The sequence below is a fragment of the Cotesia typhae genome, unplaced genomic scaffold (genome assembly GCF_013202065.1).
Source record: "Cotesia typhae breed Kobodo isofemale line unplaced genomic scaffold, CoteBio_Ctyphae contig_77, whole genome shotgun sequence".
Lineage (NCBI taxonomy): Eukaryota > Metazoa > Arthropoda > Insecta > Hymenoptera > Braconidae > Cotesia > Cotesia typhae.
Genome location: NW_027423765.1, coordinates 487,546 through 509,997, shown reverse-complemented (window position 1 = coordinate 509,997; position 22,452 = coordinate 487,546). Strand labels below are relative to the sequence as shown.

The window sequence follows — 22,452 nt, the reverse complement described above, 5'->3', positions numbered from 1 at the left end:
TTTTCAAAATCTTCGATCTACCGTATGACTTTCTTGATGTCGATGTTGAATTATGGCCTACTAATGAGAGTTATCTCGAAAATAAAGAATACTTTCAACAACTAAAAGTTGTCAATGATTCAGCAGAGCGAGCTGTTGCATTAGTCAGTGAATATAATCAATGCTTGACAAAAATGAAGAACAATTCCAGTACTTATTGCAAGTTGTCAAAGAACATCAAAAAACATTCCCAAATTGTAATAAAAGAAATTATTTATAGTAATAGCGTACTGTTATGTTAAAAATATAGACAATTATATTGCAATTGATAATTCAATAAAAATTTATCTATAAAAAAGTTAAATACTGGTTGTTTCTCACTTGATTCAATACTTTTCATATTAAATTTGACAAAGAAATATGTCATTCACTTCAAATTAAACTAATCATTGGCTATATGTCGAATAAAATGCTCTAATTTCTTGTTTTAATGCAATCAAACAAGCTCAAGACTGAAAACAATATTAAAAAAATTGTTTATAACATTTCTTTATCGATCGAAACTCAAATTTATGTAAATTTTCCTGAAACTCATAGTTTAAATTAAAATTTATCGAATTATTGATCAAAAACTGGAAATATTGATATTCGTTAATGTTTGACGATGAATATCTCGTAACGGCTTCACTTAATCAAAAAATCATAAGAGACCATTTTTGTAGAGCAGTAAATTTCCTACAAAATCATGAGTTCCGCAATCCGAAATAATTTTTTTTCATCGACTTATAAAATTCATAATAAAAATGAATATTTTCCTTAAAATAGCCAAACTTCAACTATGAATATCTTTTAATCGGTTGAGTTTTTGAAAAAGTCATAAGAGACCTTTTTTGTAAAGCATTCAATTTCTCACAAAATCTATGCCACGGAATATTTTTCCAAGCAGTTGGAAGCGAGATATAAATTTTTTTATCTGATTATTCGAAAAAAATAGAAACCCGCAAAGCGGAGGACCTTCCCGTTATAATTAAGAGCTTATACTTCGAGAGAATTCTTTTTAGGTGTCTACGAACCTATTTTTCAGAGTATAAAATCAAAAATAAATTATTCGATTTTTTTGACCCACCTAATATATATATATATATATATATATATATATATATATATATATATATATATATATATATATATATATGGAATTTGAAGCTTTTTTGATAAGCTATACGATGCAATTCACAAAATTTGAAAATTGTAATGCATTCAAAAGTTATTGAAGAGAGAACCAAAAAATATCGAATTTTTAGGAATTTTTTGAAATTTTCAATCGGCTCCTATTTCTAGACTAACCTACCGATTTGGCTCATCTAAGAACTTAAGTTTAGTAATTGTCGATAGAATATTTATACTGAGTTTTATAAGGATCGGTTGAGAATTGTTAGAGTGAGCGTGCCCACAAGGCCAATATTGTATAGATATATATATATATATATATATATATATATATATATATATATATATATATATATATATATATATATATATTGAAACACTCGAATTTTTACTTCTCTGAAAAATCTTAGTTTCCAGGCCACTAAACCTCGCGGATAAGAAATAGTCGCCTGGATATCGTTTATAATTTTGGTCCACTGCCCTGGGATATTCCGCTCCCGTATTTATGATTGTCTTTTGTTTTAAGAAAGCTTGATTAGATAGATTATAGGATAGAAGTTACCACGTGTGCCAGTTAAATTTATTTTACTTACTTACAAATGTTACTGTGCATATGGTCCTTCTTCCGTGGTTGGTGTTATAATTAATTAGATGGAATTACGCAGTGTGAATAGTGTAGTGGATAAATTAACTTGATTGATGACAAAATTGCAACAAACTTAATTTTATTTCACTAACTAAACACTTGAATTATGTTTATTATATTCGGTGACGAAATACAATAGATTTGTAGTATGATTATTTTACCAATATTCTAGGTTGTCGATGGTTAATTATTTATAATAACGCAATGATATTTTAACACAGAACAATAGTAGTAATGATGATATAAACTTATTAATTAAATAATAGATTTGATAGTTGTTAATGATTTTGTAGTTTTGGTGAGTAATCACCTAATAGTGGTAATAGTGGTATAGTAGTAAAAAATGACTTTAGAATCTAGCGAGGTGGTTGATACCGGGGGATAGATCGAAGTGTCGATCACCGCTCAAGTATCGGGGTTTGTGACCGTTTTCCCCTCCTCGTGCCGTCTTGTGACGTCACGGGACTACCTATTATTTTAGCTAGTGTCGGTAACGAAAATTTCGGGTGGTAGTTCGCCAGGCTGATAAAGTCGGGACATTTTGTAGTGTCTCAATATATTAGGCTGTGCCAAAAAAAGACGATATTTTTTTTTCACTCTTAGCCCAAAATATGATAGGATATGTCTAAACAAAAATTCTGTCAAAAGGCCAGCTCTTAATTTAAATTTTAAGAGCTCCTTCATCGAACTTTCCCATATAAATAACATGGAAAGTACGGGTTTAAACAGTATTTTACCCTGCAAGCTGTGAAGAAAATTTTTTTTGGTAAAATGAATGATTGGACCTTTTTAAGCATTAAATTTCTGAGAAAAAATTTCATTGAGTCAAAAATCAATCGTCATTATTTAAGTTTTTACGGATCTTTGAAATTTAAATTTTTTGAAAATTTTACGTTTTTTGCATTTAACAGTCAAACTGTTGGATATAGAAAAAAAAAAAATTAAATGGCAATTTTGTAGTTCGTTTGTTGCTCTATAACAAAGTTCTTAACCATTTTTTTGTATAATCAATAACAAAAAAGCTACAGACCCACAAAGTTTTGTTTTTATTATTTTTCACTTTTTTCAATTGAACTATCGATGATAGAACAAAAAATTTAGTATACATTTTTTAGTATGTCGAATTTTCAACAAAATTGTATAGGTGAGATTTTTCGTATTATTGATGGTTAAAAGTTACAGGCTCAACAAATTCTATTTTGATGATTTTTCATCTATATCATGTAGTATATCAATAATATATATAAAAAATTAATAATAAATATAAAGTACATTCAATTTTTTACAAATTTATGCTTGGTAAACTTTATATACTGTCTGCAGTTCCTAGGGTAAAAATTGTTCACTAAAATCCAGTAAGAATCAGAAGAACTACAATAAGAATTTGTGAAATAGAACCCTCCTTCAAGTTGTTTACTATGACTAGATTATTATAATTATAGTTTGTGATGAAATATACACGATTAGATTAAATAATGATGATAATAAATTGTGATGGTAAAAGGCGAGTGCAAGCAAGACGGCGGAGCGCATTATTATTACTATTATTTATCATATTATTACTATTGTTCTTTTCACTATTATTACTATTATTCTGGTCATTGTTATCACTATTTTTATTATCATTATTGTTATTATTGTTATCATTATTATCACTAATACCGGAGTGTATTTTATGTTTCTTGTTTCTTTTGTATTTTTGTTAAAAAAAAAAAAAAAATAAAAATCATCCGAAGATACGCGCAAGTTCTTGAGTTCGTCATCACGGCGAGAGGTGGCGAAGAATTCCGCCGCTCGTTCGCTTGCAGTAAAAACCGGCAAGCTCATATAAGCGAAACCGCGTGACGATAATTTTTGTTCTTTTAAAGAACAAAAATTTAATTTACCTGAAAGAAAGAATTAATTAAAATTCTCAAACAGATTCAAAAGATCTGAATAATTATGTAATTAATTACTTTCTTGTAATTTTGTATAGAAAATTATTTTTGTGAAGATTATTATTTAGCAAATGTTATTTTTTTCTAAGTCCCGAGTGATTTTTGTATGGAATTGATCTTTGTATGAAATTGATTGTAATCCGTTAAAATTAATAAGTGAAATCGATTTTAATCAAACTTAAATATGGCAAAATCTGAAGTTCGCCAACGAGCGATAGGTGGCGATAAATTTTCAAAACCTTTCACTCGTAGAGAAAGGTTTAGGAATTAATAAAATCGATTTTGATTGACGGAAAGTCAACCAAGTTTTCCCAGTGGTTCTTATTTTTTGGTAGAAGACCCTTCACCAAGGAATAACCAAGGAACTCTTACCTTGTCTCCTACCAGGAACCAGGTAAGTGCTGACTTATCCATTGGGGGAAATTTGGCCAGCGGAAAGGGTTGCTTTCCAAGCACCCAGAGGGAACTAGGGGTAAGTAGGGCCGGAAAGGGTTGCTTTCCAAGCACCCAGAGGGAACTAGGGGTAAGTAGGGCCGGAAAGGGTTGCTTTCCAAGCACCCAGACTGGACTAGGGGTAAGTAGGGCCGGAAAGGGTTACTTTTCAAGTATCCAGATGGGAGTAGGGGCAGGTAGGGCCGTGACGTAAAACGCAACCGTCGGTAAAGAAGAATACTACTGTGTAAAGGTAGTAGGCAGAGTTTGGCCACCAGATGGCTCTAAAGAGAGCCGGAAAGTAAATGTTGTGTGCGGGTTATGTGCGATATTGTAAAGTTTGACATAACGCTTGTAAATTTTATAAACTTGAGTTTCAATTTTGTTGTTTGTTGTTTGTTAAATAAATAGAGTATTAAGTATAATTAGGCTCCAAATTTATTTATAAGTAAAATAAGTTATCCCTTAAAAGATCCTGGACTCCGGCGAGATTTTATTCGAGCTAGGGGATATAGATGTATAGGTAAAGCCTTGACTAAATTACTACGGCAATTAAATTTATTTGAAAAAAACCGGAAAAATACCCGTTACAAAATATGGCGCTCGAACAGGGACCGTGATTTTTGTTTTCGTGTAACGGGAATTTTGGAATACCAATCAACTGTGGAAAAGTTAGTTTTCTTTTGTTTCTTTTTATCTACTTACTACAATGGCGAGTAAAAAGCCAGGGACACACACGTGGCTTTGGTCGCTGAGAAAGGACGCGGTCATTAGCGAACTAGAGAAGTATCGGGTGACCATCGAGCCGAAGGCGACACTAGCGGAGCTGCGGTTCTTATTAAAAACTGAATTAAATAAGACACGAGCGGCGAATGCGGGTCGCGCTGGTCGATATGACCAACTTCTAATCGACCTCGATCAATCAGAAGCCGAGTTAGACAACCTCGAAACCCTTGGCGATGTAGTTGAGGAGGATGAATCTGACCACGATGACGTACAACTCTCAGACGAGGAACCGACTGATGACAATCAGGCAATCGGGACGTCGGAGACGAGCCAACGCGAAAGAAAATTGCGGGCCGAAATCGAAGCAGAAGAACGGGAGCGACTCGAGGCGGAAGAACGGGAGGAACGCGAACGCCGAATCCGAGAAGCTAGGGATCAGGCGGAAAGGGACCAAGAAGAGAGGTTAGCCCGCGAAACTGCCGAACGGGCCGAACAGGAGCTACGCGGACGTCTGCGACAGGAAATACGGGCGCGACTTTTGCAGGAAAGAGAGGAACAGCGAGCGTACAGACTCCAGCTCGACGCGAGAGAAGTCCAAATAAGGCACCAAGTAGAGCAACGAAGAAAGGAGGAGCGAGATGACCACACACACCCCGTGGCAACAATCAAAGATCTTGGCTGAGCAAGGATATCGGGCAATCGAGCCCGAACGAGGACAATGGGCAGTCAAAACAAGGGAATGGTATCCAACGATCAGGACGAGAGGATGGGACACGGCGATCAGGACGAGCGACCGACCCTGTGAACTTACCCAGGGCAGTCGGCTCAAACCCAGGGACACCCAGGTTGGACCATCATCAAGCTAGGTCTATGGATAACTCCATCGAACTCCACAGGAGGGACATGGTGAGAAAATGGGGCGTCGTGTTCAAAGGGGAACGCGATATCCTAGATTTTCTGGAACGACTCGAAGAATTGGCTGAAAGTTACGGGTACGAGATGGACGACTTGCTTCCTTGCATACCGATATTACTCCGCGAAAAGGCTCTCCTCTGGTACCGTAACAACAAGAGAGCTTGGGTCTCATGGGAAGACTTCGTACAAGACCTGAAAGCGTTCTATCTACCCCCAGGTCTCGAACTTGAGTTGGAGGAACAGATCCGGAATCGGGTCCAGGGCCCAATAGAGAGTGCCGCTGAATATGCCACCCGGATCCAGACTCTCATGAGGAGGCATGGGCAAATGTCACCCTCAGCTCGCCTCACACGACTCTACCAGAATCTAAGACCTGAATACCGTCGATACATGAAGCGGACTGAGTTTTCCAGCGTCCCAGAGTTACTACGACTCGCAGGCGAACTCGAACAACTCTCCATGCAGGAAAAAGCATCTTCGCGCCGCGAAAATAAAACTACCTACGCAAAAACTCCGGCCTCCACGAAACCAAGCACATCCTTGGAACTTTTTGAATACAATTGGAGGGAAAATTGCTGGCGATGCCGTCAAAAGGGCACCGGAAACCTGAATGCACAAACCGATGGGTCAAATTCTGCATGCGATGCGGGAAAATGGATACATTATCCCGAGATTGTCCATGCCCACGACAGGGAAACGAAGCGAGGACCGGTTCAAGCTCCCAGAATCGAGCCAGAGACCACCAGGGAGCTCCCAATCCTGCACCATACAGCCAACCGACCAACCAATCGACACCGCAACCGAGCAGTTCATACCAAAAGAAATAAAACCAGGGGAAAAGCGTCCATTCGCGAAAATAGGGGTTGGCCAGGTGACAATTAACGCATTAATGGACACCGGGGCCACAGCATCTGTAATATCACAAAAAGTATGGGACTTCATCCGCCAAAACAACTTGTATGAAAGATACAATTCGGTACCAGTGAGGGGATCAACACTTGGCCAGCATGTAGTGTGCACTACGGGCACTGCGTGGGTTAAAATCCGTGAAGACAACCGGATTTTCGCCCTGCCGTTTCACATTATTCCCACGTACGGGAATGACATGCTGTTAGGAGTGGATAATCTCACTACATTAGGGTACCAACTTCTTAAATGCCGCCCATCTTTTACTTGCTACGAACTTAACACTAACTACGACGAAACAACTGCACAAAAGGAGATCGACGAACTTCTCCAACGTGACCAAGACATTCACGGACCGGTTAAATGCGCGGAACACCGGATTAAGATCAAACCCGGAACAGAACCGATCAAAACTCGTTACTTTCCGAAGAACCCAAAAATGCAAGAAATCATGAATGCCGAAGTCGACAAAATGTTAGAGGATGGGATCATAGAACCCTCTAACAGCCCCTGGAATTCTCCTGTCGTACTAGTTCGGAAAAAAGATAGAAAATACCGGTTCTGTGTTGATTTTCGAAAAGTAAACGACGTATCTGAAAAAGATGCGTTTCCGATTCCCCATGTAAACGCGTCGCTGAACAAACTGCGAAAAGCAAAAGTAATTAGTACAATTGACTTGAAAAGCGGTTACTGGCAAATACCACTGGAAGCGAACAGCAAAGCAATCACTGCGTTTACTATCCCTGGTCGTGGACTTTTCCAGTTCCGCGTCATGCCTTTTGGGTTACATTCTGCTCCAGCAACGTTCCAACGCGTGATGTATGAAGTAATCGGCGCTGACCTCGAACCATACGTGGTCGTTTATCTCGATGATATCATTATCATTAGCGAGACGCTGGAACAGCACATGAAAATACTGAGAGAGGTTATGAAACGCCTCCACGCCGCGAACCTGAAAATAAACCGAGAAAAAAGCCACTTCTTAAAAAGTAGCACCGTGTATTTGGGCCATGTCATCGATGGACAAGGCATCAAGACAGACCCAGAAAAGGTTAAGGCAATCACCGAGATTGCACCACCGCGAAACCTGAAAGAATTGCGCCAGTTCCTCGGAATGATCTCCTGGTATAGGAGATTCATTCCAAACTGTGCTGACCGGACCAAACCACTCACCTCTCTGCTCCAGAAAAGAAAGAAATGGAAATGGGAAGTGACAGAGCAAACCGCGTTCGAAGAACTAAAAAAATGCTTGAAAACCGCGCCGATATTAGCCGCCCCGGACTTCTCAAAAAGCTTCTCCGTGCAAACCGACGCTAGTGACGTAGGAATAGGTGCCGTCTTGACACAGGAACAGGACGGTGACGAAAAAGTAATTGCCTACGCGAGCCGATCATTGAACAAAGCCGAGAAAAACTACACCGTGACCGAGAAAGAATGCCTCGCAGTGGTCTGGGCGATCCAAAAAATGAGACCATACCTCGAAGGGTATGCGTTCACGGTCATTACGGATCACCAATCACTGAAGTGGCTTAGAACTATGGAAAGTCCGAGTGGACGTGTAGCAAGATGGAGTCTATTCTTACAACAATACGACTTCGACGTGGTATACCGGAAAGGAAAGTGGAATAAAGTGGCAGACGCGCTATCACGCAGCCACCCGAGTAACGATGACGAAACGGATGATTCCAGGAGTCAACTCGTGATAGAATCGTTAGAGTTAGGCGACACATGGTACGAACGCATAAAAAAGGGTGTAGAAAATGATCCGCAGAGATACCCAGAATATTGCCTAAAAGACGGGCTATTATATCGACACGCGTATCACAGCTTGGACTATACCGACCGAGGAGACACATGGAAGCTATGTATCCCTGCGGCAGGCGTTGATAGAATCATGAGAGAGAACCATGACACTCCTTCAGCAGGGCATGGCGGCACCGCGAAAACCATTGCTAGAATATCCCGAAGTTACTACTGGCCGCGAATGAGAGCAGAAATAACCGGGTTTGTGCGACGATGCATCAAATGTCAAGCGTATAAACCCTCGCAACAACCCCCATCTGCGCCGATGGGTACAATTCCAGCCACTCGTCCATGGGCCGTCGTTTCAGCAGATATAATCGGACCAAAACCCCGATCGTCGAATGGAATGTCTTACCTCGTTGTTTTCCAAGACAAGTTCACCAAATGGATTGAAGTTCACCCACTCCGGCAACAAAAAGCGTCGGCGATCGCTCGGGTCTTTAAAGAACATGTAGTATTACGTTTTGGAAGGGTAGAAACAGTCATCACTGACAATGGAACCCCATTTATTAGTAAGGAATTTACGTCGCTACTGGAAAATTTCCACATTAAACACGTACGAACCCCCATATTCTCCACAATGTAACCCAGTCGAACGAACAAATCGTGTCATCGGGACAATGATCGCTCAATTCGTGGGTGCCAATCAGAGACATTGGGACAAACTCATACCCGAATTAATGTTTGCTTACAATACCGCGAAACATGACTCCACCGAGTTCTCTCCAGCATATTTGAACTACGGTCGCGAAATCCAACCACCTGTATCGGTAAAAGCACAGCAAGAACCGGAAAACCGCGAACACTACGACGTACCACGCGCAGTACAGACTTTGAACGAAACAATCGAACTAGTGAACGTCAACCTAGCCAAAGCATATAGCCAGCAAGCCAAACACTACGATAAAAAGCGAGGTGCTTGGCAACCGGCCATTGGGGATCTTGTATGTAAGCGAGAACACTATTTATCGTCGGCGGTCGACAGTTTTGCAGCCAAATTAGCGGAAAAATTTAGCACAGGGTACACAATCACTAAAATCATAGGGCCCTCGGTTTATGAAGTCTCCAAGGAAGGAAAAACGTTTGTCGCGCACCTGAAAGACCTAAAACCTTACCACGAAAACTTCGATCCTGAGAACCTAACATCCAAAAACTTAGACACTGAGAACCTAGAACCGGACGAACCTCCTGAACCGCGCTACCTAACCCGGGCCCAAACCAAAAGAAACCCACGATGATGACCAAATAATCCTGTCTTAAAGCATATGCTGTAAGCCAAAGGAATATTCTGAGTGGTCTTTATTATTTAAGAGTAGGGTCTCGGGCAGGGGCACGGAAACGGAGAAAAGCCGGAAAAATTACCTGAAAATAAACCAGTTGAACCTAAAAATTTAAAAAAAAAAAAAAAAAAAAAAAAAAAAAAAAAGTCGTCAAAATGAACCGGGTTATATGAAAATTTTAATACAAAGAACTTGAATCTGGGCAGTAACCCGCCGCCACATGATTAAAGATTTTTCTTTTTCTCTTTCCTGAACTCTGCCTGCTATCTAGCTAAAAATATATATATACAAACGAAAGCAGGGCTACGACAAGGAAAACTCGATGCTATACGCGAAGTTTGCGAGACTGTATGTGTGTGTGATTTTGCCTGTTTCAGCGAATACAATGATGACACCCAGACGAACCATGGAAGAGGAGATATGGCTGATGGAGGAGATGCTGAGACGACCACCACAACTACTCCTCACACCGACGAAGACCACTACGACCTCTACCATCACACCCACCACGCCGAAAAAAACCAACATCCGGGTAATAGAAAATCGGCCAGTGAGGACCCGGATACACTGGCTCAGACGACCGTTCATTCGAACGAAGCCAGGTCTCTCACGACCGTTCAAACGGCCCCTGATTCACCCAGCCAGCGCCGAGATGATCGTGGGGATGAGGAAAGCCACCAGACCGGGCCCACCTGTCACCAGTGGTCCCCGTCGGACAACTAAGGCCCAGGGGAACCAACAGACTAACAACAGAGGGCCTAGCGACACCGAAGCATCCCACACGCTGACCAATGAACCAGCCTTCCCCACCGAAGCAGCAGCAAGTTTCATCAAAAGAAAAAGAAGGATTGGAAGATGGAGAGGAGCCTCAATAATCTCCAACCCGGGCCCACTCGCAAAGAGCGGTCCCCAGCCGGAAGTCCAACCCAAGAAAATCTCCACGGACAGTCCCCAACTGATGGATGTACCAGCCAACAACGACGCAGCGTGGTTAACGTACGACGACGCACCGTTACTCGAAGCGTATCCAACCGAGTTCCAACCACAAACCGGAGAACTCTTTACGGCACCAACCAAGGTCCTGACACCCCTAGAGAAGGTCCTAGCCACCCTTACCCGGCTAGAGGAGGTGCAAGACGAACAGGTGACCAAGCGCCGGCAATTCACTGCATACGACCAGGACCTGAGACTCTATCGAGTCACACGTACGGCAAAGACCCCAACACCATGGGTCAAGCCGTTGGGGAAGACGGTCCACCAGTTGCTAGAGGAGAAGGAACGAGACGAAAAGTGGCAAACGTAGTTCACCACTTTTCTTTCCGAGGAAGGAGGGTGTGATGGTAAAAGGCGAGTGCAAGCAAGACGGCGGAGCGCATTATTATTACTATTATTTATCATATTATTACTATTGTTCTTTTCACTATTATTACTATTATTCTGGTCATTGTTATCACTATTTTTATTTATCATTATTGTTATTATTGTTATCATTATTATCACTAATACCGGAGTGTATTTTATGTTTCTTGTTTCTTTTGTATTTTTGTTAAAAAAAAATAAAAATCATCCGAAGATACGCGCAAGTTCTTGAGTTCGTCATCACGGCGAGAGGTGGCGAAGAATTCCGCCGCTCGTTCGCTTGCAGTAAAAACCGGCAAGCTCATATAAGCGAAACCGCGTGACGATAATTTTGTTCTTTTAAAGAACAAAAATTTAATTTACCTGAAAGAAAGAATTAATTAAAATTCTCAAACAGATTCAAAAGATCTGAATAATTATGTAATTAATTACTTTCTTGTAATTTTGTATAGAAAATTATTTTTGTGAAGATTATTATTTAGCAAATGTTATTTTTTTCTAAGTCCCGAGTGATTTTTGTATGGAATTGATCTTTGTATGAAATTGATTGTAATCCGTTAAAATTAATAAGTGAAATCGATTTTAATCAAACTTAAATATGGCAAAATCTGAAGTTCGCCAACGAGCGATAGGTGGCGATAAATTTTCAAAACCTTTCACTCGTAGAGAAAGGTTTAGGAATTAATAAAATCGATTTTGATTGACGGAAAGTCAACCAAGTTTTCCCAGTGGTTCTTATTTTTTGGTAGAAGACCCTTCACCAAGGAATAACCAAGGAACTCTTACCTTGTCTCCGACCAGGAACCAGGTAAGTGCTGACTTATCCATTGGGGGAAATTTGGCCAGCGGAAAGGGTTGCTTTCCAAGCACCCGGAGGGAACTAGGGGTAAGTAGGGCCGGAAAGGGTTGCTTTCCAAGCACCCAGAGGGAACTAGGGGTAAGTAGGGCTGGAAAGGGTTGCTTTCCAAGCACCCAGACTGGACTAGGGGTAAGTAGGGCCGGAAAGGGTTACTTTTCAAGTATCCAGATGGGAGTAGGGGCAGGTAGGGCCGTGACGTAAAACGCAACCGTCGGTAAAGAAGAATACTACTGTGTAAAGGTAGTAGGCAGAGTTTGGCCACCAGATGGCTCTAAAGAGAGCCGGAAAGTAAATGTTGTGTGCGGGTTATGTGCGATATTGTAAAGTTTGACATAACGCTTGTAAATTTTATAAACTTGAGTTTCAATTTTGTTGTTTGTTGTTTGTTAAATAAATAGAGTATTAAGTATAATTAGGCTCCAAATTTATTTATAAGTAAAATAAGTTATCCCTTAAAAGATCCTGGACTCCGGCGAGATTTTATTCGAGCTAGGGGATATAGATGTATAGGTAAAGCCTTGACTAAATTACTACGGCAATTAAATTTATTTGAAAAATACCCGTTACAAAATTTATAATTACTTTGCAAATAAAACAGATAAAAAAGTTTTTTATAGTTTTGATTATATATTTAGACTCTAAAGAAATATGTTTCCTTTTCAATATCAATTAATTGCAATTTAACCCAGAAAAATTATTATACAAAAATAAATTCTCAATATTTTATGTTTATGCTTCTATAAATATTAATATTTGCATTGAACTATGTGTTTTCTATAAAAATTAAGTTGTTATTGTTGCCAATATTCAAATTTAAATTCAAATTATTCTAAGGAATTCGCATTTAACGCCCTCTAAGCATTTATTGTCTTACCGCTTAATTGATAAATTTTCCGCGGGAGAACGCCAATTATTGAACTCTATTGTCTTTCGTTTTAATTAGTCTTCAATTAAGGTTGGTTTTTTAAGAGTTATTTATGTAATAACAACAATTATACTTTTTGAAAAAAAAAAAAAAACAATGTCTAGTAAAACTAATCAAAGAAAATACATCAACTTAGTTAGCTTCGAATCGAAAAATTTAAATAATTTAAAATTACCGATGAATCGTGACGTTTTATGTTTATTTTTCTACAAACATAGAACAGAAAAACGAATTATCCGCGAAAGTGCTAAACTTGTTCTTTTTGAGGTTAGTAAGGTGTGGAATAAGTTTTCATTGCCTGCAAACAACTCACATAATACAATCGTAAAAATTGAAAAATTGTGCAAAGATTGGCAAAAAACTCAAGTGAATAAAGCTCGAAAAAGATCTCCAGCTCAACTATTAGTTGAAAAAAATTTCAGCGATTCTCTTGATCGGTTATTTGATATTGCACCGCAGAATGCTTTACAGATTCTGAATTCTCTTCAAAAAAGAATTCTGATTGATAGTCGGCACATCTGTAAAATTAGCCAGTTGTTAAAAAACGCTACCGATGTTCAAGAAGTGCTGAGTACAGCAACTATTTGCCTAGATAATAACTTGAATGTTGTTCAAGTGGAAAGTACAGAAACAAACTCAGACATTCCCTAGCGGATCGGTTTATGCTCAGTATACACCAAGTATACATAGTGTATACGTTTCGAATTCACCCAAAGTATACGCCACGTATACACCGAAAATTTTTTTAAAGTCCCCGAGTTTGAAATTTTTCTAAGTGTCGAATTGGAAATTTTTTTTAATATATCAATAACAATGGGCTACAAACTGCCAGAAACTTATAAATTGATTGAAATTAAGGCACCATGTTCTAGTGTATGACGTATGCCGAGTTTACACCATCAAAAAATTTCAGTCCTAGAGTTTGAAATTCTTCTAAGTGTGGAATTAAAAAATTTTTTTAAGAGGTAGGTTGAAGAATTTTTTCCAATTCACAATTATATGCATAGGACGGCTGTGAATTGTTTCATATATAATGACAATTGTTGGATAATAATGACCACTTCAGGAGGCTATACATTAGAATTGTGAGAGGCCCAATTAACGTAGTGGGGTCACGCAATTCATATCGCGTTACAGATGCCAGAAGGGCATATAACAAGAATTCGACTATTTTTTTCAAGTCCAAACAAAATTGTTAGTTTAAAGAAAAAAATTTTTTTTGTATTTCTGCACGTTTCATACAAAAATGCGTTGATTTCCGAAAAAAAATTCTTCTTATACGCCCTTATGGCTTTTCACCGGGACCTTTTGCCGGTATATGCCCTTATGACATCTGGAACGCGATGTGTTATTAAAATTATCAACATTTTTGACCGAAAGATAAATCAATAGTAGGTTACCACCAACATTTCAGATTGAGTCACCGCACGGTTTGTAATTAATTAATTATTGGAATTCTTTCTTCTACGCGTCGACGTATGGAGAACCTATAAAGTTAGTATAAAGTCTAGTTGCATCACTCGTAAAGTACGAAAGATTTCATACTATTTTTATCGGCTCTCTATACTTTGACGTATAACAGAAGCAATTTAAAAAATGAATCACTCAGAAACGATGCAGTTAATCAATCTGAAATTTTGGTGGTGAGCTATTGATGTATTTATCTTTCGGTAAAAAAATTTTCATAATTTTTGTATCATGAATTGCATGACCCAAATACCTTAATAAAAACATGCTTAAAATTGAGACTTTTGTTGTAGTGAATATTTTTTATAATTATTTATTTTTTTTTGTAAGAGCATCTTTATTATATAGTTGTTGATTTTTATTTTGTTAATTGTAATTTCAATTTTCCTTGTTAGTTTCTCTCTCCAAGCGGCGTCTCTTTTCTTCCCTCAATTTGTTCCGGTATTGCGCTGATCTTTCTCTTTGCTTTTGTTTAAATTGCTCGTTCTTATCTCTTTTTGCATTCTTCAAAAAGTCTCCGGCCCATTTTCGCATTTTTTTATCTGGATTCTGGCTACCTGTGCATTTCCTTATTTTATGATTTTTTTGAAGTTCCCAGCAAATACCTGTAATATTCAATTATTTAATTTTTGCAACTATTATTGATGAAAAACAATTTTTTGTTACTGTAACTATTTCATTTATGCATCGAAGATTTTGTTATACTTTTGATTTCTAACATGAATTGGTCACTTACAATTACAAATAAAATTTAATCTTCGATATATCTTCCATGGTTAATCAACTACAACTAAGATCTAATTTTAAATTAAAAATTCTTTGTCTCGATTATTTATATTGCTCAATACTCAATGTCAAATTGGTTTAATAAATCCCATGCTAAATTCAGATCTTTACCTTTAGAAACTATTATCTTGGAAGCAAAATAAATTTATTATATTTTGTTAACCAGAATTTTCTTCGAAAAATATTTCTTATTTGAAGAACTAAATTATTTACGTAATTTTATCAATTGACGGATTCGTACAAAAAATGGAATCTTTAAAATTATTTTGTCCATAACAATGTTTAATTAAAAATTTTCATTATAAGCGCTTTTTTTATAATTGTCATTTCTATTTCAGAAAAAAACTTTTTAAAATTAACTATCAACCGTTCTTAAGTAAAGAATGATGTTATTATGTTGACTATTTCAAAATAACTTATTCTACTTACTTCGAATCCTATTATAGTCTCTGTCACGAATTTCAATAGCATTAGCTGGAGATTTGCTATTTTTTTTCAGGACCAGTCGTTTCACCATGCCTGGTGACCAATAACCACGCATGATATGGCCTGCCCGTATACTAATTTTATCAGCGTCTGTGGCTAACAAAAGATCTCCAGCTCTGATAGACTGTCCACATATTTTTATCTGGAATTTTTAAGTTGTTGTTAGGATTTATTTTTCTTATTAACAAATGCTTATTTAAAGAATGTTAATACTCAGGGTGTTCGAGAAGAAATAATTTTTTCCTCATTAAATAATGATTTTATTTTGATGATTGTTCTATTTAAAAAGAATTTAACTCCAAATTATTGTTTAATACCAGTTTAACAGTTTAACATACAAGTATCAACGGTCTCTCAAACTTTTCTCTTAATATTATACGTGATTGAGAAAATTTTTTTCTTTTTTGTTAAATAAATGTAAACATCAGTTCAATTGTCAATTTACTATGAGTTAATGTTTTTATCTGATAACTGTACAATTTATTATAAACAATTAATGGTAAATTTGAAGAGAAAAATCACGGTTTATATTTGATAATTTGCAACAACGAAGAATTTATTTTATGATAGTTTTAATTTTTGAAGGACAATAAAAGAATTCAATCGTTTCATCAATGTACGTAAATAAGTGATCAAAGATATTCCGAAAAGTTGTAACAGATAATAGTTATATCTATGATAAATTAATACTGAGTGAGACGAAAATTTTAATTCTAAATTTAATCAACAGATCAGTTCGAAAAAAATGTATTTTGTATTAAATTAATTTTTATGTAGACTTGAGAAATTTGTTAAATTTTTTTGATATCAAATGAGTAATTCATCAAATTTGTTCATTTGTAAAACTTCAAAGTATACGATTTTTCCTTTTTTAAACTTTTCGAATCAACGGAATCAATATTTTATCCAAACTGTTTAATAATTCCCATATAACAAGCTGTATTGAAAAACATTTAAACAATTAATTTTCTTTCTTATGGATAATCGAAAAGCTGTTAATCTTTTGGATGATTATTATTTATAATTTTTCTTTATTTAAAATTTCAGTGTCTACTTCCTCATATTTTGGAGTCTATATTTGATTTTTTAACAAAAAATTAATCTTTATATTGATTTATCATAGATGATCTAATAAAATCATTGAACGGTTGCAGAACAAAAATTTAGTTTAAACATCTTCGTAAAATGAATGACTGCAGAAAAACTTCTAGAAATAAAATGCTCCATAAATGTGTGATTTTCTTAATTTTATAAATTTTTTTTTTGCCAATACTAAATTTATAACATTTGGAGAAGAAATTTGTGATGGTGTAAACAAACGACTTCCTGGTAAATTAAAAAAGGTTGTCGTTAAAATTAGTTAATACAACTTGGAATTTTTCTAAAATACAGATTATTATAGGAAGTGGCTACAGACAAGACATTCGAGGAGCTATACACGGTCGAAAGTGAATATGATTTATATCATTGTATAGTTTACATGTGCTCTGTTAGAATATAAAGAAAATAGTATAGATAATTACTTACATAGTCATTGCTTCCATTTAAAACATTGCCATTTCCGTGGTTCGTTGTAGTATTGTTATTTTGGTTATGAGTATTATCGTTGATCGCTTTTAATATAGAATTAAGTACATACTTGCTGCTCACTATTAAGTCAGACCGAAGTTCAGATCTAGTCGAAGGTCGATGATTTTCATTTAACACTTGTTGGTCGTCATTTGAGAATAATTCTTGGTTTGGAGATGTTGAATGAGATCGATGTCTAGATCCTGAACGAGATTGACGCCTAGATCCAGAGCGAGTTTCACGTCTAGATCCTGAATGAGATCGACGTCTAGATCTAGATCGAGTTTCACGTCTAGATCCTGAGCGAGATCGACGCCGAGATCCTGAACGAGATTGACGCCTAGATCCAGAGCGAGTTTCACGTCTAGATCCTGAACGAGATTGACGCCTAGATCCAGAGCGAGTTTCACGTCTAGATCCTGAATGAGATCGACGTCTAGATCTAGATCGAGTTTTACGTCTAGATCCTGAGCGCGATCGACGCCGAGATCCTGAACGAGATTGACGCCTAGATTCAGAGCGAGTTTCACGTCTAGATCCTGAACGAGATTGACGCCTAGATCCAGAGCGAGTTTTACGTCTAGATCCTGAACGAGATTGACGCCTAGATCCAGAGCGAGTTTTACGTCTAGATCCTGAACGAGATTGACGCCTAGATCCAGAGCGAGTTTTACGTCTAGATCCTGAACGAGATTGACGCCTAGATTCAGAGCGAATTTGACGTCTAGACCCTGAGCGAGATTGACGCCTAGATCCAGAGCGAGTCTCACGTCTAGATCCTGAGCGAGATTGACCTTCAGATTGGATTGGAGTTGAAGTTCTAGATCTTGTCCGAGATTTAGATAACTTTTTCAAATGTGCCTACAACATAATTTTCGATCATTAACATGAAAACATTTGTGAGCTAATTGTTATTATTGTTGCAATGATTTTATAATAAAATGTTCGTAGTTAGTGTAAATTATTTGAATGATTAATAACTAGTCCATGATCTTGTTATTTTCAAGCATTATAAAAAGTTAATGAATACAATATTAAAACAGAATAATTCTTTTTTTTTAACTTCCCGCTAAAAATCTCAGATTTTCAAAAATCGGGAAGTTATTGTTTTCATCCCGTTTTGCAAAAATCGAGTTTTCATCAGATCTCGACGTTTTGAGGTCCTAGGAAGCTTCCCTGACTATTCCCGCGAGGGTGTCCGTATGCCTGTATGTGTATATATATATATATATATATATATATATATATATATATATATATATATATATATATATATATATATATATATATATATATATATATATATATATATATATATATATATATATATATATATATATATATATATATATATATATGTGTGTGTGTGTGTGTGTGTGTGTGTGTGTGTGTGTGTGTGTGTGTGTGTGTGTGTGTGTGTGTGTGTGTGTGTGGATGTAAACCTCTTATAACTTTTCAACGGCTTAACCGATTTGATCGCGGTGCCATTCGAAAGGGTTCGCCCAAACTTAGATTTCCTGAAAATTTGAACCGATTCGTATCGATAGATTTTGAGAAATCGTAAAAAAACTACAAAAAAAAATTTTTTCAAAAGTGGTTTTTTCGAAATAACTTTTAAACGGCTCTACCGATCAATTTCAGAAACTAATCAGCTCTTAACTTCAAAAAACCACGTCGATCGCCGCCAGTCCGGTCAAAATCGGTTAATTCGTTCGTGAGTTATCGTTGACGAAAGAAAACCGAAAAAAGCGTTTTTTCGGAATTACTCCGAATTTTTCCACTCTGTCGATATAAAATCAAAGATTTTTTATGAAGCTTAAAAAACTGCGTCGAATGCCGTCAACCGCGTGAAAATCGGTTCATTCATTCAAAAGTTATTGCGATTTGAAAATAAAAAAAATAGTGTTTTATCAAACTCCTGTCAAACTTTTCAGCTCGAAAAGCTCAAAAGCATACAAAAGCTATTTTTTTGAGCTCGGAGAGCTAAAAATAATGAACAAATTGTATTTATGAGCTCGGAGAGCTCTAAAACTTCATAAATGCAATTTCAAGCGTTTAGGTATAGAATTGGCGGGAAGTTGCAGGGATGGCCTTCAGAGTCAACCGTTTTCCTAATTTTTTTTTTTTTTTTGAAAACTCTAATATAAAATCATAAGTTATGACAGAACAATTTATAAATTATCGTCAAAAATTCTATTCATCTTCACTCGTATTACGTTTAAAATAAATTTTACATGCAAATATACGAAAAAAAATATTGGATACTATGCTAATCCCAGTTCATAACTTATCTGATGAAAGCTGCGTTTGATTAACTTTGGCAGTGAGTTAAAGTTTATGAAGGTAAATCTTCAACAATTTCATAGCTTTTTATATTAATTTCTATTACAATCTAACAAATAAGAAGTTTGACTTAAAAACTTACGTTCAGTTCGTCTTCATATTGTGCATCACTACTATGGACAGCGCTTTGAACAGAGTTAGTGGTATTTTTCTATAAAAAAAAAAAAAAAAAAAAAATTAATTGTTAAATTCTGTGAAATAATTATATTATGTCTTGAAAATTCTTATTTTATTGATGACATTATATATATTTTGAGTTCTACCTTATTATTACGATCTTACGTTAAGTATGTGGCTACTTTTTATATAAAATCGTCACTTTGTTTAGAGTGACGTGACTTCTTATTGTTGATAAATTTCAGTTTAAATTTAAATTGTTTCTTGATTTGAATTTATAAAATTTTTGTACAAAAATATTTTACTTAAAAATTATATCTCATTAGATTTATCATGTAAGTTATTAAATCATTGTAAGAAATTTTTTTATAATTTTTAAGATCGTTTCAAGAGGACAATTTAATGTAAATTCTATGAGATAAATTAATTTTTTCAAATGTTTAAATTTAGTGATATTATTTTTTTTTGTTTTTAAACTTAAATTCGATAAACTTTTTTTAATTTGTTGTACCAAAAATTTTTGAATTTTAGATATTATTTATTTAATAATACTTCTGTTCATAATTGATTATAAATTTTCTTTAATTCTTGATAAAATATATAAGTGTATATAAATATAATGTAATATTATTTGATGACGTATTATAAAATGCCGTTAGTACATTTTAATAAGTTTTCATGTTATTCACTACAGGTCCTATTAATTTATTAACGATATAAAGAGAACAGTTTCTCAAATGATTTTTCGCTTGATTAAAATCTAAGTTGATGTCATGTGTTAAATCGTTGAAGGGGGAAAATAATACTGATACATTTTTTTATAAATATTTATTTTACATCAGTAAGAAAAATTGCAAGACATACCTTTCTAGAAATTACTGTTTGCTGTTCATCTCTTAGTGCCTCTTTAATTTTAGCTCTTTTTGTTTTATTTTCTATAGGACTAAATGTCATCCTTTTTTTACGAATTATCCTCTTTCTTCTCTGACAAGTCGATAGTTCTTCAGCTGTATCTAAAGTCAAAACATGAAATTAGTAAATAGTATAAAATTTTATGAACTATAAAACATAATATAAAAATAAACAATATAGTTGTTCAGATACCAGCAAATGTCGTGATTTTAACTTGGACAAACTTCCCATTGTCTTCGACGTAGAGAGATGTAAATGGACCAGATCCATCGCTAATCGGGTAATATTTTCCATCTTTCAGAAAATAAATTTTTTTCGTATGATAAATAAAATTACTTTCTAAAGCGTCTAACCGAGACACCAAAGCAAACTTTTTTAACGATACAACCTATTTAAGAGAATTTTAATAAATTAATATTTATCTACAAGATTATCTTAAATTATTGTGTAAATATAACCTATATTATTGTTTAATGTTAATAGTATGTAGAAACTGAACACTATAATCGCACTATTGAGAAAAAAACATTGCAACTTGGCAATATCTATTGTACTTACGTTAATTGCCATTGTTTAAAACATTTTCAATATCACTTTTTTAATTATTAATATAAACGATAATTCTATCTTTCTTCCTATAGCAGTCAAATTACAGTCACTTATTATCATGGAGACATGGATGAACGTTATGTGTAGTCAAAATAAATATAGATGGCGCCAATTCAAAGATTACCGCGGAATTAGAAATTTCGAATTGAAATGTCAGAAATATTATAAAATTTAATGTTCATTGAAAAATATGGTATTAATCAGCAGTGGAATTCTTAATATTTTTTAAAAAATTAAATTACAATAATATTAAAAAATTATTTTATTACTAGTAAATTGAGAATGTAGTTCTTTGAGTTAAATTAAAAATTCAATTCTTACCATTGAACATTAATGTTCCTGATAAGTAATATTTATTGAATCCATTATTTTATTAGATTTACGGCCAGTTTTTTAATCCGAGATATAATTTTATCCAAGATAAAAGTACTGCCAATAAAATAATAAAAATAAATAATTCATCACAGTGATAATATTGCGTACGAGTAGTTCTCCCTGAATTCAGTCACTTATTTTTAATTAAAATAAATAAACATGAACCGCATGCCACAGAAATATTAATCTCCAACCGTGACAACTTGCTGATTGTAAATAAATAAAATAAAAAATTAAGAAAACGGATGACCCTGAAGGCCATCCCTGCAACTTCCCGCTAATTCCATATTTAAGCGCTTGAAATTGCACTTGTAACGTTAACGAGCTCCGAATTACAATTTATGTCTTATTTTATGAGCTATCCGAGCTCAAAGCGGTCACTGTTCTATGCTTTTGAGCTCATATCTAGCGTTTGACATTTATATATTATCTATCTATAACTGTATTAATTAATTAATTTAAAATAATTTAAATGACACAATAATAGGTTATTATTATTTTTATGATATATTTATTTTTTATTTAATAAATGACCAAAAAAATGGAGAACTAACTGAAAGCAATATCACGTCGCTAAATTATTCATTTTTTTTTTTTTTATTATATTGACAGTACTTTTATCTCGGATAAAATTTTATGCCGGATTGAAAAACTGGCCCTTAATTTATAAATTTTTAAGGGATATTTTTTATTACATAAAATTTTAATAAATTTAAAAGTTTTACCCTTGTGGAAATAATTCTCTGAAAAAACTCTTGAAAAGTCTTTATATCTCTGAATAAGACTTTTCGAAAGTCTTCACATCCCTAACTAAGTAAAGGAAAAACTTAATAAGTCTTCAAAACTCTGCA

The 22,452-nt window shown here is 35.2% G+C and overlaps 3 protein-coding genes across 6 annotated transcripts in view; 2 read left to right on the top strand and 1 right to left on the bottom strand.

Annotated features, from left to right (window-relative positions):
* The window catches only part of LOC141532996 (uncharacterized), a 37,437-nt gene extending 26,318 nt beyond the window's left edge, over positions 1-11,119 (top strand). For all 4 annotated transcript variants that reach the window (XM_074251638.1, XM_074251639.1, XM_074251640.1 and 1 more), the window contains one exon: positions 10,172-11,119. In XM_074251638.1, coding sequence (XP_074107739.1) covers positions 10,180-11,097 — 918 coding nt within the window. In that variant the 5' untranslated portion in view covers positions 10,172-10,179 and the 3' untranslated portion in view covers positions 11,098-11,119. The remainder of the gene's footprint in view (positions 1-10,171) is intronic.
* Positions 3,292-5,572, top strand: LOC141532957 (uncharacterized). The gene is made up of 2 exons (XM_074251591.1): positions 3,292-4,208; positions 4,362-5,572. Exon 2 carries the CDS (start codon positions 4,874-4,876, stop codon positions 5,570-5,572), a length of 699 nt encoding a protein of 232 aa, XP_074107692.1. The 5' UTR covers positions 3,292-4,208; positions 4,362-4,873.
* Positions 11,120-14,681: 3,562 nt separating the features above from the next.
* On the bottom strand, positions 14,682-21,201 carry LOC141532995 (uncharacterized). The gene is made up of 6 exons (XM_074251636.1): positions 20,810-21,201; positions 20,570-20,718; positions 19,671-19,739; positions 17,204-18,106; positions 15,620-15,818; positions 14,682-15,009 (listed from the first exon to the last, which is right to left on the bottom strand). Exons 2-6 carry the CDS (start codon positions 20,657-20,659, stop codon positions 14,783-14,785), a joined length of 1,488 nt encoding a protein of 495 aa, XP_074107737.1. The 5' UTR covers positions 20,660-20,718; positions 20,810-21,201; the 3' UTR covers positions 14,682-14,782.
* Positions 21,202-22,452: the final 1,251 nt, after the last annotated feature.